Source organism: Triplophysa dalaica, chromosome 24 (assembly GCF_015846415.1).
Source record: "Triplophysa dalaica isolate WHDGS20190420 chromosome 24, ASM1584641v1, whole genome shotgun sequence".
In the NCBI taxonomy this organism is placed as follows: domain Eukaryota; kingdom Metazoa; phylum Chordata; class Actinopteri; order Cypriniformes; family Nemacheilidae; genus Triplophysa; species Triplophysa dalaica.
The window spans coordinates 6,378,784-6,396,419 of NC_079565.1; the positions used below are offsets into that span (position 1 = coordinate 6,378,784).

Here is a 17,636-nt window from a genome sequence, read left to right on the forward strand (position 1 = left end):
ACGATACGCATTTTAACGACTGAAAATCTTTTAAGACGTTTTAATGCTTCACAGATGATCCAGAGACAGCTGGAGGAAGTTGAAGAGAGGCAGAGAGCTCTAGAGGAGAAAGGTGTAGCTCTGGAGAAGGTCCTCAGAGGAGAAACTGGTACGCCACACTCACAGAAATATGATTTACATACTTCATTATCATTTTAACTTTCCTCACATGTCCGTTGACTCCACCTACGGCACTCTGTGATGTTATCTGATTATTTAAAGGGGTGTTATGACACTTACAGTTTGCATTTCTGTTGCTGACAGCTGTGTGAAAAAACACACATGATGCTGTTTGCTTGTCAAACGTGCACACTTGAGCTCACATCTTTAGGACATAATACACTGAAGACAGGAATATTTGTGTACTTTTGTTGAATTAGATTATAATGTTGTGGTTTTGTTTGATCTTTCTGTAGCACCATCAATATAATAATAAATCCTTTCTCTCCTTTCTTTTCTTAGTTTTTCTTCCTCTTTTCCTTTCAATCTTTTCTTGCGTCTCTCCCCTTCACTTTCCTTCCTTCCTTCCTTCATTCATTCTTTCTTCTTTCCTTTTTTCTTCCTTCCATTCAATTCAAGTTTAATTATGTAAATAGTTCTTTATTTCACACTTCAAAGCAGCTTCTCCTACATTCCCGTCTTTTCCCCCTTTTATCCATTCCTTCCTTCCTTTTTTAACCTATTTTCCCCGCGTAGGTCAGCGCATTTCATTTTTGCACTGTCCAAAGAAACATTTTGAACACTTGATTTCATATAGCCAAGATTCTAGGCACCTACCATGCGGATCCAGACTGCCGGCACAGAAAGGCAACCGCAAAACAGCCTTTATTTATGACTTTTTTGGAGGGGCGAAATTAGAGATTCAAATAATAGTGATTTGCATTCGCACTAAATGGCCATTTAGAGTCAAAATTATATTGAAATGACTGCAGAGGTAATGGGTTCTGTAAATAGCCAGAGAAGGGGAAAAGTGCCTCCGAAATGAGTTGGAAATGTGATGTTTCATTATTTTGGTGAATGTTGATCTACATGCCCCGCGGGGATTATTAAACGCAACAAGTCTTTCTAAAGAAAAAAGCCAAAGTCGCTGCGCCCTTTTCACGTACCGCATAATGAGTTTATAATCATATTTTTGAAAGCTCTGAGCTGTAATTATCAAGACTGTAAATTGAATTCTAACATTCACTTTCCTTGCGTCCTCTCTTAACTTCCAACAGGCTGAATTGAAATTGTTAGGTATTGAAAAACCAGCTGTAGCAGCCGGGTAAAGCAGCGACAAAACACTTCCTCATGCAATACATCATGTTAATACATCAAAAGCATTTCTTTAAGTGTGTCATGTGACATGTTTCTGGCCTTGTTTCATCAAAGTGCCTCTCTGGCGAGCGCAGCATTGAACAGAGCACTTCCACAATGTTACAAGGATGCAGAGGAGGACGGCCTTTTGTAAAGTGGACAACAAGGATGCAGTGTGTCTTAACTGAATGCAACAGAATTCTATTAATAAATATTTGGGAGCTTTTGTAACGGTGCACTTTGACCTGCCCGTATCCATTGTGCTGCATGTTTACATGTCTTTGTGTGAAAAAATTGTATAAGATGAGGGGCTGTGGGGATGTGCATTTTCTGGAATGGCCTCTTTGTTAACTGACATTTAACGGCAGTATGCTGTGGCAGAATTTAACATTTTAACTATGTGAGACTATTAGCTAAATAGTATTTCGACGCATAATAGGCTTGTAGAAATAGGTATGGCTGGATTCTCATGATGAGATATGAAGGAGTTGGGAAATGTTGAGAAAGTGTAATTTCAAGACCTGGAAAAGCCATGTGCAAGGAGAATCAATTTAGTCATTGAAATGCCTTTTCAAGTGATAACTGTCTATCAGTTGCTCAGGTGTTTGAGTTTTGACTGAGTAAAGAAGAACTGTTTGTCTTATAGATGATGACTCCACGGATGAGACGGCGCTACTCCAAACCTGGTTCAAACTGGTCCTAGAGAAGAACAAACTGGCAAGATACGAGTCAGAACTCATGATCTTGTAAGACCATGTGACTATAGGGTTTTATTCATGTTTCTGTTTGTACATCTATCTCTAATACATCATCTCGTCTCTAGTGCGCAGGAACTGGAGTTGGAGGACACACAATGTCGGCTGCAGCGAGAACTGAGGCAGCGAATGGCCACTGAAGGTGAACTTGTCATGAAAAGGGATAGGCCTTCATTTCTACACCTAGAAATGCTGAAAAAATTAGGAATGGTCTCTTAATTTATTTCTGCGGCTAGTGAAAATAGCCTAGTGAAATAATTTAGGCAATTTCAACTTTATTTGTTTTCAAATTCAGGTTGTAGAAAAATGAACTAGATTTTAAGCAGTTTAAAGGGATCATTTGGCGCAAACATGTGCTTTCTGTGTCTTCTGTGTGTTATAAGTTGCCCATTCATGTATTAGACACGTAAAATTGTGTTGGAACAAAATATACATTCTATCTAAAAGCGAAACACCTCTTGTAACCACACCCCCACAAATGTATGTCAGTTGTTCGTGGTATGATTTTACCAAGACCGCCCAAATGTATACGCAAGTAAGGTGGGCGTACCTGTCAGTACAATTGCTTTGGTACCTGATGTTCCAAATATGGTAAGAGGCGATACATTTCCATCACACGCTTGCAGTATTCGACCAATCACTACACACTGGTTAACTGGCCAATCATAGCACACCTCGCTTTTCAGAGCGATTAGCTTTTTACAAATGCTGCACGTTTCAGAGAGGTGGAGTAAATGGGAGATACAAACATGCACGGTATGTGGAAAATACAGGTTTTTTTAACCTTAAATCATGTATACACATTGCATTACATCTAAAACAAACGATCATCATATGTCATCATGTCATTTGACCCCTTTAAGATAATTAAAATTGAAGTTGCCTCCAAAGCCAATTTGAGTTAACTTTTAAAAAAAAAAGCTACTTTTGAACTAAGTCGAAGTAGGTGGAGATGTTTAGTCTATACAAATAAATAGCTAATTAAATCTACAGTTTGACTTGCGGTTAATTTGTGTGAAAAATTAATTAATAAAAGGCATGATATTTTTCATACGTATTCCATTTTGAGTTTGACAGTGTTTGGGTCGGTTCGTGGCACAGTTCTTTCAATTGAATCGGATGTGACATTGGATAATTGGTTGTTAGAGTGATAACATACTGAAAGTGGCTTGTTTACTTGTGAACAGGAATTGATCACTGCAGAGGAAGGTGATGCGGTCTTAATTTGCAAGTCAATGGTTGGTCCTAAGCCTCCAGCAAATTGTATTTTTGTTCTACAAGATGAGGCTCAGCAAACATGAACAACACCTCAGATTGTGTGTGAGGAGAGGGGTGATAATGGATTACATAAGATTTTAACCCCCAGGACAAGAAATGGCAAAATAACATCCAATAGACTTGCATGGAACATGTTTTCCAAGTCATATTTATATCCCTCTCTTAAGTCAAAGAGCAGAGCACCCTAGCAGCTGCATAGCGAAACACCCTAGCAACCACCCACATCACCCTAGCAACCAACCACATCACCCTAGCATCACCGTGGTGGGAGAAAATCATATGATAGTCTATTGTATATAATTTTTTGGCAAAATATTGAAGCTATTTGACACCTTTTTTTCAAAATGTAATAAATGTTTTTGTGAAATTTAACAAAGTTAGACCTTGGAAAATATTGAATCTGAGCTAGTGTGAATTGATCCACCACCACCATCATCAAAGCTAACAACAGGCCTCCTGTTTTTGTATTACTTTTTATTTCCAGACTGTGAAAAAAGTGCGAGTGAGCTGGTGGGGGAGCAGAGCCTCCTGGTGGAGATCATGAAGGTGGTGGAGAAAAGAGACAAACTCGTGAGTCTACTGGAGGAGCAACGGCTGAAGGAAAAAGCTGAGGACAGAGATCTGGAGAGCACGATCCTCTCCAGAGGTTATCAGTTCAACTGGACCTAAGACATTCCTTAACTCGCCTTCATTAAACGTTTTACTTGAGATGTGGATCTACTGTAGTATCCAGCGAGACTAACTATAAGAGAGCCTTTAAAGATCAGCATCTGGATGTTAAACAAACTGTTAACCTTAACGCTGCCTTCTTGAAAAGAAATAAACCAAAAACAAAACAAGTGCCTCTTTGTTTAGGGAAAATGAGTTTGTAAATGTTTAATTTCATTTAAAGAAACACAAAATGGCACAGTCACAGAGGTATGAAAAACTATTTTTATCCACAATGGTGCAATGGTGGTTTTGTGCAGTGATGGTTATATAGTTAAAGTGGTTACGTTTTTGCACTTGTTTGATATGTCGGTGTTGTTAAAATGATGTTTGTTTTGTTCTATAATGCATATTCTAAAAGAGGCCAAATGTTAAAGGCAGTTTGATATTATATCTGTTGAGCTACTCTGTTTCTCTCCTAGTCTTGAAATGCATAGACCTTCCCAAGTGACCATTATTTGCAATTATTTAATAAACTGAAATATGATTTGATTTGTTTCAAGAATCAAACGGCACTTATGAAAATGTATAGTTGGTCTTTGGTTTTATATGTATGTTTATTATGTAATTTATTTAATAAATGTAAAAACAATGAAACAATGACTACCCTTATAACTATACTAAAATCTAAAACTAATTTCATTGGAAATGTATAAAAAACTGCATGTTAGCTATTTTAGTTTAAAGCAATAAACACATTTAATATTAATTTTACTTTCAGTATTTACTAATCATTTTTTATATCAAGAATATACTGTATAAATAAAACAAACGGTAGTGCCTGGTAACCAGTGTTGGGTAAGTTCCTCTGAAAAAGTAACTACTAGTTACTCATTACATGTTCAATAGAGTAATTAGATTACTGTCCAAATTACTCTGTCCAAAAAGTACTTAGTTACTCATTACTAATTACTTTCTATATCCTACATCGACCTTGATTAGTTAAGTGATTCAAGGATAGACATGAAACGGCTTATTTAATTCATTCAAATAAATAATATTATTAACTGACCAAAGTATTACAAATGTGAGCACAGATTTTAAAGTAAGACTTTGAATTTTGATGTCAAATACACTATTGCACACGCATATATTTCACAATGTATTTAGTTTAAGTACATCAAAAGTAACTGTAATTAAATTACAGAAAACATATGAGTAATCCCTTACTTTACTTTTTCAAGGGAAAAGTAAGTAAAATACAGTAACTAATTACTTAGTAACTAGTTACACCCAACACTGCTGGTAACACTAGTTAATGCGCAATTAATACAAATATATTTGAATATTTAGGTTAAATATTGTATTTTTTTATAAATAAACAATTATACTTTCAATTACATAAATATTATATTGAATATTTTTCACTCTCAATGTATAAATACCATGGTAATTAAAAAAATAACGTAATTTGTACATTTTTAAACATTGCGCAAACAACTGCGAATAACTTTGTAAATATGCTCCCTGAGGACAAGAGGGCGGGATCAAAGGACGGGACGCTGCTTTCAGAAGGCTGGGCAAATAACTGGAATTCCGTTTCCGTTCTTGCTCCTGGGGTTTTTCTCACTCAATCAGCGGGATAAACACGCATTATTTACACTTTCTGACACCGCTTACTCGTTTGAAGACTCCGGGAATCGATGGCGTCTTCCCCGCAGAAATCTCCGTCCTCGCCCAAGTCGCCGACGCCAAAGTCTCCGTCCTCGAGGAAGAAAGATGACTCGTTCCTCGGGAAACTTGGTGGGACTCTGGCCAGGAGAAAAAAGGCGAAAGAAGGTAGAAAATAAGATTCCGATGCTTAGTTTGCTAGTAAACATGTCTTACAACAATATGGATTAGCATGAAAGTGCTTGTTGACGAAAACTAACTTTTCCTAAAGTTTGGAAAATTCCCTCGAGCCGGACGGACGCTTCATTTATGTTCGTTTACACCGTCAACGTTTATTTTGCATGACTAGAATTTGAGGACAACAAAACAACACGCACTTTTAAACGTTTTAGCGAAAGTAGTGAAGAGTGATTACGCTCCGTAAAGTTTCCATTACGACGTCGTACAGATGACGTCACGAACGCTAAATTGCCAACGTCAGACACGTCAGATGATATTTTTTTTTGTGACGTCTTGAGTTTAGGCTACGTGACAAGAAGACTACAAAATATGTGCCCTGCAGGAGTGTTTATATTAGTATTGCAAACCTGATGATGGTAAATATACCCATATAACCATTCAGATATGATCAAATACCTTTAAACTACAATTTTGTAGAAATAATCTCTTTTTATATTTATAAACACACATTGGCACATAAAACAGTGTGCTTAAGACATGTCTTCAGCCAACACCCAGCCATGGCAGTGTTCTAACCATGTAAGGCGTTCAGTCTGAACAGGGCTTAAGATGTTATTGTACACTCTTAGAAATGAAATGTTGTATTTAATTAATAAAGTTATGTCAACTGGTCCCACAAAACTTAGTTGCTTCAATGGAAAAGGTAATATACAATTAATTGTAACATAATGTTTTAAGTAAATCGCTCATAACTGTGTTAATTAAATGGTACATCACACACTTATTTTGAATAAATGTAAATTATTGTCTTGAATTTAATGACTATAGCTTGATCTAAGATGACCTGATTAAGTTCAATTTATTTAACAGAAATAAGCTTTGCTAATGTTATCCATTTGTGTTGATTGTACTTAATGATTGGAACTTAGAGCGACTAAGTCTGTAGGTCAAATAAAAACACTAAAATAAATTGAAATGTTCAACATTTTTATATTATACATTTGTAACATTTATTAGACTTTATCTCATTTAACTGCAATAAGATGTTATTGAGAAAATAGAACTCGACAGAAATGCATATTATTGTAACCACCCACGCCCTAACCAAAGGAAACACTTTTCTGAACAAGGGTAACCACCAAACTCAAAAATATAACTAACTCTTTAAAACTTTTAAGATAAATGAACATTAAACTAACAAGTGTTTCTTTTTACTGAAAAATGCATAATATAAAACACTTATCTAAGAAAATAACTCTCAAAATGCAGTGTACGCAAAGCATGCTGGGAAATATAAGTCCTCTGCCCTATTATAACTATTTTATGTTAACACAACACAACTCCTTTATGTTGTCCCAAAATGAATGGATTCAGTTATGACTTAACATAAAACAATCATGTTGTAACCATATTTTCCAAAAGTTGTGTTGATTTAACTTAAGCAAGTTAAGTAAATTGAACAGGCAGCAAAAATATTTTTTTTGAGAACGGGGCCCAGACTTCAAGATGAGCTTCATGTCCGCAGCTGTTCATTAATGATATAGTGGCCCAAATCTAAATTAATTTTGCTTTCCTTTCCCAAAAAAGCCACATCCGACTACATAATATCTTAATCCATAGCGACATGTTGTCCTCTTATCTAGTAACCGAATTAGCCGTGTGCTGCTGTCCATTACGCTGGAGTGTTTCTACCTGGTTTGCAGAGTTCCCAGAGTACATTTCTGTAATGATTATTGTGCATCCATCAGCACTCGGCACTGTGTAAGAGGATGAATGCAGCTGAGCCTTCTGATGTCCTGTCTGTCTATTTCTCTGTATCTTATTCACCCGTGCACGGGACTAGACCGGTGACTGGGATGAGTAATTGATCTATGATTTGATTCGATGTGGACTATTCAACGTTTTGTATTTAGGAGATGGTACATTTTCTCTTTATTGCTTTCGTTACTGGATTGGAAATGTGAATTAAAATGAAGCAGACTTTGAACGGTTTGATTACAGAACGTATGGCACACACACTCAAGTTAAAGATCCGTGTGTGTGTTTGTTAGGTAAGTAAAAGGCAGTGTAGCAAAGCAATTATTTGTATGACTTTCTTCTGCAGAACACAAAAGAAGATATTTATAGGCGCATTGGTAACCAAACAATATTGGTCGTCATTGATTTCCACTGTATACACACCGCTCAGACATTTCTCAAAATATCTTCTTGGTCATATATGGGAACCGCATGTGAATGAATAAATGACAGAATTTAAATTTTTTGAGTGAACTATCCCTTTAATACTAAAACTATGCTGTATTGGCCAATTAGCATTCAGTCCTACTATCAATTTTAGAATCACCTATATATATGAACTCACTACATGATGTTTTTGTCATGCCTTTGGATTTTATCAAACCCCCCCCTCCGCCCCATGACTGTGAGAAGCAGCAGGAGATCAGCTGTTCGTGAGTTCGAGAGGGTGTTGATTAATAGGATATCGTCCTCCGCGGGAGGCCTCTGGAATCCAGCACAGGATGTTCGCATCCCATAATCAGCGCTGCAGACAGAGATGCATGCTGGGATGTGTTAGGAGCGAGGAGCTGGCATCTCAGGTGGTTTCTAGGAGGAGAAGATTCAAAGGGTACTAGATGGAGAGAGGAAAGTGGCCTGGCGTGTTAGGAGGATGAGTTTTAATAAATGCAGACTAGATTGTGGAGTGACTGTGGAGCAAATGTAGCATTTAATTCCACTTATGGTGGTGGGGTTGTGTTCTTGTAGCTTAATCGGTTAAGCACGGAGAAGGCAGTGGAAAGATTGTGGGGTTGATTTCCAGGGAACACACATAGTGATAAAAAATGTATATTAAAGGTCCACTGTGTACTTTTTTGGAGGATCTATTCACAGAAATGCAATATAATATACATAACTGTGTCTTCAGAAGTGTATAAAAACCTTACATAATGAAGTATGTTTTTATTATCTTAGAATGAGCTATTTCTATCTACATACACCGCGAGTCCCTTACATGGAATTCACCATGTTGTTTCTACAGTAGCCCTAAACGGACAAACTGCTCTACAGAGCGCATTTCTTAAATACATTCTCTCCTTCATCAAAAAAAAGATGTGACGCCATCTTGGTCCTGTGAGAGCCGCCACAGTGCTTCGAAAGGGAGGGGGGAGTGAGCCGTTAGTTGCAATTTGGAGCCTCACCACTAGATGCCGCTAAAATCTCCACATAGCTGCATAAAAATGCAATGATTTCTCTTATCATTTATTCACCCTTATGTGGTACAAAACCTTGACTCTTTTTTTTCTGTGGAGCACAAAGGAAGATATTTTGAGAAATGTCTCAGTGGTTTTGTGTCCATACAATGAAAGTAAATGGGTTTCAGTGTTGTTTGGTTTCTGACATTCTTCAAATTATTTTCCTTTGGTTTTGTAATTTCTTACCTCATACTATGTATTCTATCTTAAAGTGTCAGAGCTGCAGGAGGAGGGGATGAACGCCATTAATCTCCCCTTGAGTCCCACACCTTTTGAGCTTCATCCTGAAGACATCATGCTAGGTACTCAACCCGTAGCGTGATTATTCGATTGATGCATCTAGATGCTCCCTCTGGTTAATAGGAAGCCCTTACAAACCTGTTTTCTTTAACCTCCAACTATTACCCTCTCCATCTCCTGTCTCTCACAGAGGAAAATGAGGTCCGCACCATGGTGGACCCGAACTCAAAGAATGATCCTAAACTGCAAGAACTCATGAAGGTTTGCTTTTAAAACGAATGCGTTTTTTGTATGGAAGTGTGAGGTTGGATGGTATGACTGTATGAATGAAAACTGAAGGTAATTTTAGATGCATTGACGCAAATTGATTCAATGTAATTTGCGTTTGTTGAATGTCTGAATTAGGTGCTCATCGACTGGATCAATGATGTGCTGGTAGGGGAAAGGATCATTGTGAAGGACCTGGCAGAAGATCTTTACGATGGACAGGTCCTTCAAAAACTGTTTGGTATGGAATCTCAAACACATATAAGAGTGCACTTCATCTCAGTAGATTCTTCTTGAGATCTCCTCCACAAGTTCTGATTCGATGCTGTGTTTTGGATTTCACAGAAAAGCTGGAAGGTGAGAAGCTCAACGTCGCTGAGGTGACCCAGTCTGAGATTGCCCAGAAACAGAAACTTCAGACGGTTCTGGAGAGGATCAATGATGCTTTGAAGGTCTCCACCAGAAGCATCAAATGGAACGTTGACGGTTGGTCCCTGATTTCTCTTCTTCTGCTCCTAGACAGCTTTAATCCTGCAAAGTTTAGATCCAAGTCCAGTCAAACACATTTGTATTAACTAGTCAAGATGCTCATTTTGGGTGCATGCTTGAATGTGAGCTCTCCAAGAAAGCCCCCCCCCCGAAAGATGTCATCTTCATGTTCTTAAATGAAGAAGATACAATTCAATTAATTTGACATTTTTGAAGGATTTTGAGTGAAAAAGCACCTGTCAGGTTTAAGGCACTATTTACGGGTATGTTGCTCAACCTGGAGGTTCAAAGACTCTCAAAACACTTAAGGTGATGTAACAGGGCCTTTTAGCAGAATTCAATCTCTCCGCTGTGGCAGAAACGATGCTAAAGAGATTGTAGGTTGTTTATAGTGCTTTAAGTTTGATGAGGCAGAAAGATTTATTCACTTTATTGATTCAGGTTTTAAATGGAGACAAGCTTAAGTCAATGTCCTTAAGTAATAGACCGACATGTCTCAGAGGCTTGTTTTAGTAGTAGACACTTCATGCCAGCCCTGGCCCTGAAAAATGCAGATTTTGTTTTTAACATTTGTGTGATTGTTGTCAGCTGTTCATGCTAAGAGCATTGTGGCCATCCTTCACCTGCTGGTGGCGCTGTCACAGCACTTCAGAGCGCCCATTCGCCTCCCCGATCATGTGTCCATACAGGTGGTTGTGGTCCAGGTATGTAGCTTGTGATTAGTCTTATTGTTCCTCAAAAATCGTTTATGTGGTTTGTTAAATAACATTAAAAAATTAAATGAATACTATAAGTATAGTAAAGGTATTTTTTCTAAATTATAAAGTCAGTAGAAAATGCCCTTTGTACGTGTAATAATAAAAAAAAAACGCTATTTAGTAATCACGAACAAAAGGAGAATTCATGAAAGGTCATCCATGTGTGGGAATACTGGAGCAGTCTTGGAAATCTGTGTCTAATATACTATTACAGTTCATTAAGAATGTATGTTTTTCTTCAGACTTGCTGTATTTTGCTCTCATGCATAACTAGCACGCACTGTTTCCTCATAACAGATGTTTCGATAAGGCTTGCAAAGGCAACAGTGTCTTAAGACCTCCAGAGATTTCTCATTCTGTATTCATAACCCGTCTGTCCTTTTTCCTCCCATTTAGAAACGAGAAGGAATTCTCCAATCTCGTCAAATTCTGGAGGAAATCACAGGCAACACAGAGTATGTCAATGCTGCAATGGCGCTCATTTTCGAATCTCACCTCGGCATGTTAATAAACGTGTCAATATCAGGGGTTTAACATCTTTACACCTTTTTGTCATTTTTCCTTTCATGTGCTTTAGTCATTATGATGCCGCTTGGCTTAGCCTTGACGCTGTTTTATCACTCCTTTGTGTAGTCACACACACACATATGTGCACAGCTGACTGTAGAGAGGTCCAGCAGGCACCTGGCAGCTGGGGAGATAAGTGTGTGCTTTTGCACGTGTGTGTGTTTGTGGAAAACTTCCTAAGGCTGTTATCACACGCATAGTAGCTGCTGTTGCCCGGGCTGATGGCTGGCACAAGTGATTAGAGAGTGTGGCAGGAGGGGCCTCATGGGGAGAGAACCCTGTCCAGCGCTGTCCCAGACTTGCCCGATCGATTTCATCACCCTTCCACCGGACCAAATCACCGCTCTCTGTTCTGCCAGGGTTTGAGTGACTGTAACATTATAGGAGATTTGTTTTGCCCATGTTTTATGGGAGAGGAATAAAAAAAGCATGCCGAGTTTATTGCGCCGTGTATTTAAAGGGCTTTGAAGTTGACAATTAACAGATTACAATTTTATAGTTTTTTTTTATTGTGAATATCACATGATTGACTGATGACTCATACTGCACTCACTCCTTTTGTGCAATTGTCTCTACAACACCCCTCCCCCGATACCGCCTACTTTTGACTGTACCAATAATGTTCCTAGAAGAGACTCAAAGGCGATTGGCTAAATAAAAAGGAATTAGGATAATAATTGTATCCGTTTTTTTTATTCATTTTTACTTTAGTTACTTACGTTATCAGTGATATTTGAGAATCAAGAATAAGCCAATTGTTATTATGTTGAACTAATTGTTAATGTAAATTTACAAGTCGGTGGCCTTGCGAAACTTAGGATGTCAAAATTTGCGTTTTTCGAGGAAATGAAAGAAAAAACGCTGCGCTTTGAAAGTGATTAAATGCACTTTTTAATGCTTTCTATTGGTTAGATATTTGCAAAACCCAGTGACAAACATAAAGGGTGACTAATCGTGATGCTTTAAGTAAAAAATGTTTTATCACGAAATCCTCTGCGAGGTTTCAGACGGACAGCAGCGATATATGCTAAATAAATATATAGTATACTGCATATATAAATAATTTAACACGGCTGTTGTTTTTCTTTCAAGGGCTTTATCTGGCAGACATGGTAAGTGTAATTATTCCTATCTTCATGTTCAAGTTATGATTGATGTATGCTTCTCCTGTAGTTGTGGGTGTATTGTTAAAATTATTTTACTCTCTCTCACAAATAGAGCGTGATGCTTTTGATACCTTGTTTGACCATGCCCCTGACAAGCTCAATGTGGTGAAGAAGGTATGATGAATATGTATGAATATTAGCCAGAGACTCCACATTGACATCCGTAGATGAGCCTGACCCCACATTTTTTTCTGCAGACTCTTATCACCTTTGTTAACAAGCATCTAAACAAACTGAACTTGGAGGTATCTGAGCTGGACACACAGGTATCACATACATTATGTACTACCAACACAAAAGACAAATAAAAATTTAATTGTTTCTTTAAGCTACATAAGTGATGTATTATAGTGATTTTCATAAAACTGTTCCAACAATATGTTAAGAACCAGCAATGTTTAATAAATCCAGTGAAACCATGAATTGGAGTGTGTAGTTCCATCATTTTCTTTTACCATCAATATGGATGATGTCAAGAGGATTGACTTGTGACTCGGACATTTTTGTAGTTCGCAGATGGTGTGTACCTTGTGCTTCTGATGGGACTGCTGGAAGGATACTTCGTTCCTCTCTACAACTTCTTCTTGACCCCTGAGAATTTCGACCAAAAGGTATACATTAGCAATACGTCTGTGATTACCGTCCTTCAGTGTTGAAAGCCGCCGTGGCCCGCTGTGAGTGTCATTGAGAGGGGCAGGCGGTTGACAGCGAGCCCAGAGAACAGGCTGCTCACCTGGGTCACATCCAGCATGCCCGGTTTGTGCCAAATGGGCACGTAGCAACGGGATGCATCTGTAATCTGCCTCTGCACAGGAAATGGATAAGTGGAGTGGTGTGTAGCTTAGTTCTACTTCTAATATCAAGCTCGCGTGTGGATTTCCGAGATAACTGCTTTAGGTCTACAGTCTAGTTTGGAGAAATCAGATTATTTTTTAACACAGGTCCTGCTTTGAGCATCAAGGTATCACAAAAAGTTATTTTGTATCAATTGCAGGTTCATAATGTGTTTTTCTCCTTTGAGTTGATGCAAGATGGTGGCCTGGAGAGGCCAAAACCCAGGCCTGAGGGTAACTATGCTTTTGATTTCTGCAAATCCTATCAGCATTTCTATTGTCGTCGATGCTTTTATTTTTAGTCTTTGGCAAAAATATGTATTGTAAATACTAAACATTTATTTAAATTATGAAACTATGTGCACTACAATTATAGCAGGTTTGTCTGAATGATAATGTATATTTTAGGTATACGTTATTACCCCCCCCCTGTTCTAATATCAACATTTTCTTTTCAGATATTGTGAATTGTGATCTAAAATCGACACTTCGAGTTCTGTACAACCTTTTCACCAGGTACAGACACGTGGAATGAGCACATGTCTATGGGGACCTTTTCTTGAATGACATCTAAGACTCGCAGGCAAATATTATGGTATCGTACTGTAATACCACTATATAACTGTCATTTGTGTCTTCAGTTTTTTTAAGTCGATGTAAAACACTAAAGAATATAACACAAAAATATAAATGCTTTTCATGGCGGCATTCCAGACCTCAAGACTTAGATTCTTATTTGGGGAAATGTATTTTGCGTTTCTATAAGAAGAAATGTATTCATTGTATTGAAGATATAGAACATCCTATCTTGCACTTCACGTTATTCACACATTATTCATCACACTATATTATCCTAAATCACAGTGTAAGAGTAAAGAAAGTCTACTTGGCCTGACTCAGGCTCAAGGCCTGATAGGAGTTGTAGTGGAATTTGTCCACTCCTATTCCCAGTATACATGACCAAATAACCATGATGTCGGATGAAATGCTTTTCTTGGATTTCTGTCCAGCGTTTTTGTAACTTTCCACTTAGTGTTGTTTTCCTTGGAAGAATTCCGTAGTGAGTGTGCCTTAACCAAAGACAAAATATTTTTATATCATGTTGGCTCAGTCTGGCCATCTGAAGTACCTTAAAACCATAGCAATGGGTTCTTATTTTTGTTCATTATAATTTATTTTTCTTACATCTTAAATCACATTAGGGCAACATTTGTATAGGTACCTTTTTAATCAAAGATTTTTTTACTTGTACAATTTTTTATCGACATTTCATAGATGCCATCATTTATAAAACACTGACTTTACATGTTCATCTTTTTGCACCTGATAAAAATGTAAAAAAATCTACATTAAACGTGGATGAAACTGCCTTTTGAGATTTTGTCAGTCTTTCATATTTTCGTTCCATTTTCTTGTTCCTCTGCCCATTCCGAAGGCTGTGTTCTCAAGTGCTGTATTATGATTTATGTCTTATTGTCAGAGATAGAATCTGTTCGCTTCACTCACTGCAGCAAATGCTTGCGGCTTTAAAAATACAACGTAGATGCCTAGCAGACATGGACCCTCATTGTCCTTATTTAAATAGATTATTTTGGGATCATTTACTTCAAAACCATCATTGTCCACATGGGAAACTGATGCTTGAGAAGTCATTTCAGCATGCTTTCCTTCAAAAATGACATGAAATCAAAGTGATGGTATAAATCTGAAAGGATGGTCTGACGACAAGTGTTGGAGACTCCATACACTGCAACAATTGGACGTTTGTTAAATAATATCTAACTACAAATAAAATAAAAAGAAACTTGAAAAATAACGTATTTTATAATATAAAAAACATTTGTAATCCTGTGCTAAGTCACTAGATAGTTGGACAGACTGTAATTTAAACAGGAAGGAAATAATCCTAGATTTGTAAGTGCTCTTGTATTGGATTGATCTCATTTCATTTTTCTAGTCCAAATAGATTTCTGGACATTCCTCCGAAGATTACATTGGAAGTAGATGTTTATGTCTGAAGTTCTTCTGCATGGTTTTGTTAAGACATTTTAAAGGGTTGAACTGATGGACTTAAAAAAAAAAGGGTGGTTCTAAGGGGTTTTGTTGTGTGTTGCTTCGTGGGTTTTCTAGGAGTATCTGGGGGGTTGCTAGTCGGGCCAATTCAAGAGAGCCCACCCTAAAATCTCTTTGATATTCCGGCTTGGGTCCCTCCTTAAATGTAAATCTGTGAGATTTTAAAACCTGTTTTATTGTCAGCCTGGCAAAATGACGCTAGCTCTGTTTCTAAACCATTATTTGCACATGTAATGCAGAAACGGTTGATATAGAATTCACTAGCTCTGTTTAATTAAAATGAAAAAAGGGACTAAATTATTTACCATCTATTCTTACTTCCTGTTATCACAAAAGCATGAATATTGAAATCCATGAGGCTGTGTAATTGGTGGGGGAAATTATAGAAAAACTGCAAAGTAATTGACTGACCTGTATGTAATGTCCTGAATTACGGCGTTGCTACAATGAGGTTCCAATTATTTTGTCCCTTTTTGCTTTTCAAAACATTGTTCTCTTTCTGTCTTTCTCTTTGTGTCACACTGACATGTCTTATTAGTTTTCTCTGTGCCTATTCTGCCCATGAATTACTTGCATGAATGTGCTTTAAAAGGTTAGACAAAGTTGTAACAAGAGCTACATGTAAACAAAAGATTCTCTGATCTCCTGTATTTGGTCTCCTAATTTAAACTCCATCCGTCCTCGGTGTTGTCCTTATACAGGGATCCCCTAACTGGTCGGATCCTCCACCCTCAGCATGCGGATTATGAGAATTACAGCTTCTCAAACAGCAATTGAACATCAAAGACAAATACCCATTTATCTAGAACATCAGGCACGGCTTAAGGACTCCATTTATAAAAAGTTTACAGGAAGGCATGACATCAAATCTCCTAAAGAGCGTTTGATTCACACATACGTTTTTTGATTCCATCTGGTCAACAAATCTGCGAACAATTCATGTTTTTCTACTGTATTTGACCCCTGTATAGTCATGACTTGATGAACGACATTCTCAGAAAAAATGCACAAGGACTTCATCACTGTTTCCTTTTCACTGTGACTTGATTGGGTCCCTATAGGACGGGAGAACAACATTGTGTAAATGGCGAGCTCAGGCACGCCGGCTTCCTCTCACGGGTAACAGTAACAAGTTAACAAGCTACTTCATTGCTTGTTTTACAGATCCAATTAAATGACTATTTAATTACACCCCTTCATTCCTCTCTCTCTCTCTCTCTCTCTCTCTCTCTGTGTTAAAGCACAAGTTTTCAATGACTTTTATGTATATTTTTATGCATATCTCCCTCTTTTCTCTTTTAGATGTATTCAAATCTTTGCTCTTAATGTTATAGACAAAACTTTTTTTCTAGTATTAACGTGTGTTTAAATACCCCTTTCTTCATATAACAATGACGTTACTGTTTAAAATGAAACCGGCTGCTAATTTATAGATTATTCATAAATAAATCACTTAAGTTTACTGGTCCCATGACAGTTTACCATGCTGTGTTTGTTTATGACACAAGCTTTTGTCTATTCTTACCACAAGATGGCAATGGTTAGTATAATGGATGAGCGATCCACTATGTAGACAAACCTGCCTAGAATATAGAATATATTTCTATTCTTAATTTCTAATGTACCTACTACACCAGTAACAACATCACTTCTGGACCCATTGAAAGGGTTTCAAACATAGGGGTTCCCTTAAAGGAATAGTTCACTCAAAAATGAAAATTGTGTCAAACTCAGATTGTTGCAAACCTGTTTACATTTCTTTGTTCTGCTAAACGCAAATGAAGATGTTTGAAAGAATGTCGGTGACCAAACAGATCTCATCCCCCATTGACTCCTGTAGTGTTTACCTACTATGAATGGGGGACGAGAACTGTTTGGTTACTAACATTCTTCCAAATATCTTCCTTTGTGTTCAACCAAGCAAAGAAATGTATACAGGTTTGGAATAAATTATGACAACATTTTCATTTTTCATGTTCACTTTTAAAAAGTAGCCGTTGTTTCACATAGAAGTTATTCTATGAACAGGGTGTCCGAGGCACAATGGAAGGTGTGTTTTTGAGCTTTCACGACCCCTAAATTTGCTGCTAAACGCGAATTTTGTCGAACTCGCCAATGCAACTTT

General features: G+C 37.5%; 2 protein-coding genes across 4 annotated transcripts in view; both read left to right on the plus strand.

Moving 5' to 3' along the window:
- The window catches only part of mical2b (microtubule associated monooxygenase, calponin and LIM domain containing 2b), a 42,465-nt gene extending 37,811 nt beyond the window's left edge, over positions 1-4,654 (plus strand). For 2 of the 3 annotated variants that reach the window (XM_056739404.1, XM_056739405.1), the window contains 4 exons: positions 55-148; positions 1,982-2,081; positions 2,159-2,232; positions 3,853-4,654. In XM_056739404.1, coding sequence (XP_056595382.1) covers positions 55-148; positions 1,982-2,081; positions 2,159-2,232; positions 3,853-4,037 — 453 coding nt within the window. In that variant the 3' untranslated portion in view covers positions 4,038-4,654. The remainder of the gene's footprint in view (positions 1-54; positions 149-1,981; positions 2,082-2,158; positions 2,233-3,852) is intronic. The other variant, XM_056739407.1, reaches the window with a different exon arrangement.
- Positions 4,655-5,719: 1,065 nt separating this feature from the next.
- On the plus strand, positions 5,720-14,807 carry parvaa (parvin, alpha a). Its single transcript, XM_056740155.1, has 13 exons — positions 5,720-5,855; positions 9,331-9,420; positions 9,549-9,619; positions 9,764-9,866; positions 9,971-10,111; positions 10,703-10,818; positions 11,269-11,327; positions 12,532-12,551; positions 12,658-12,719; positions 12,803-12,871; positions 13,115-13,216; positions 13,600-13,672; positions 13,897-14,807. Exons 1-13 carry the CDS (start codon positions 5,720-5,722, stop codon positions 13,971-13,973), a joined length of 1,119 nt encoding a protein of 372 aa, XP_056596133.1. The 3' UTR covers positions 13,974-14,807.
- Positions 14,808-17,636: the final 2,829 nt, after the last annotated feature.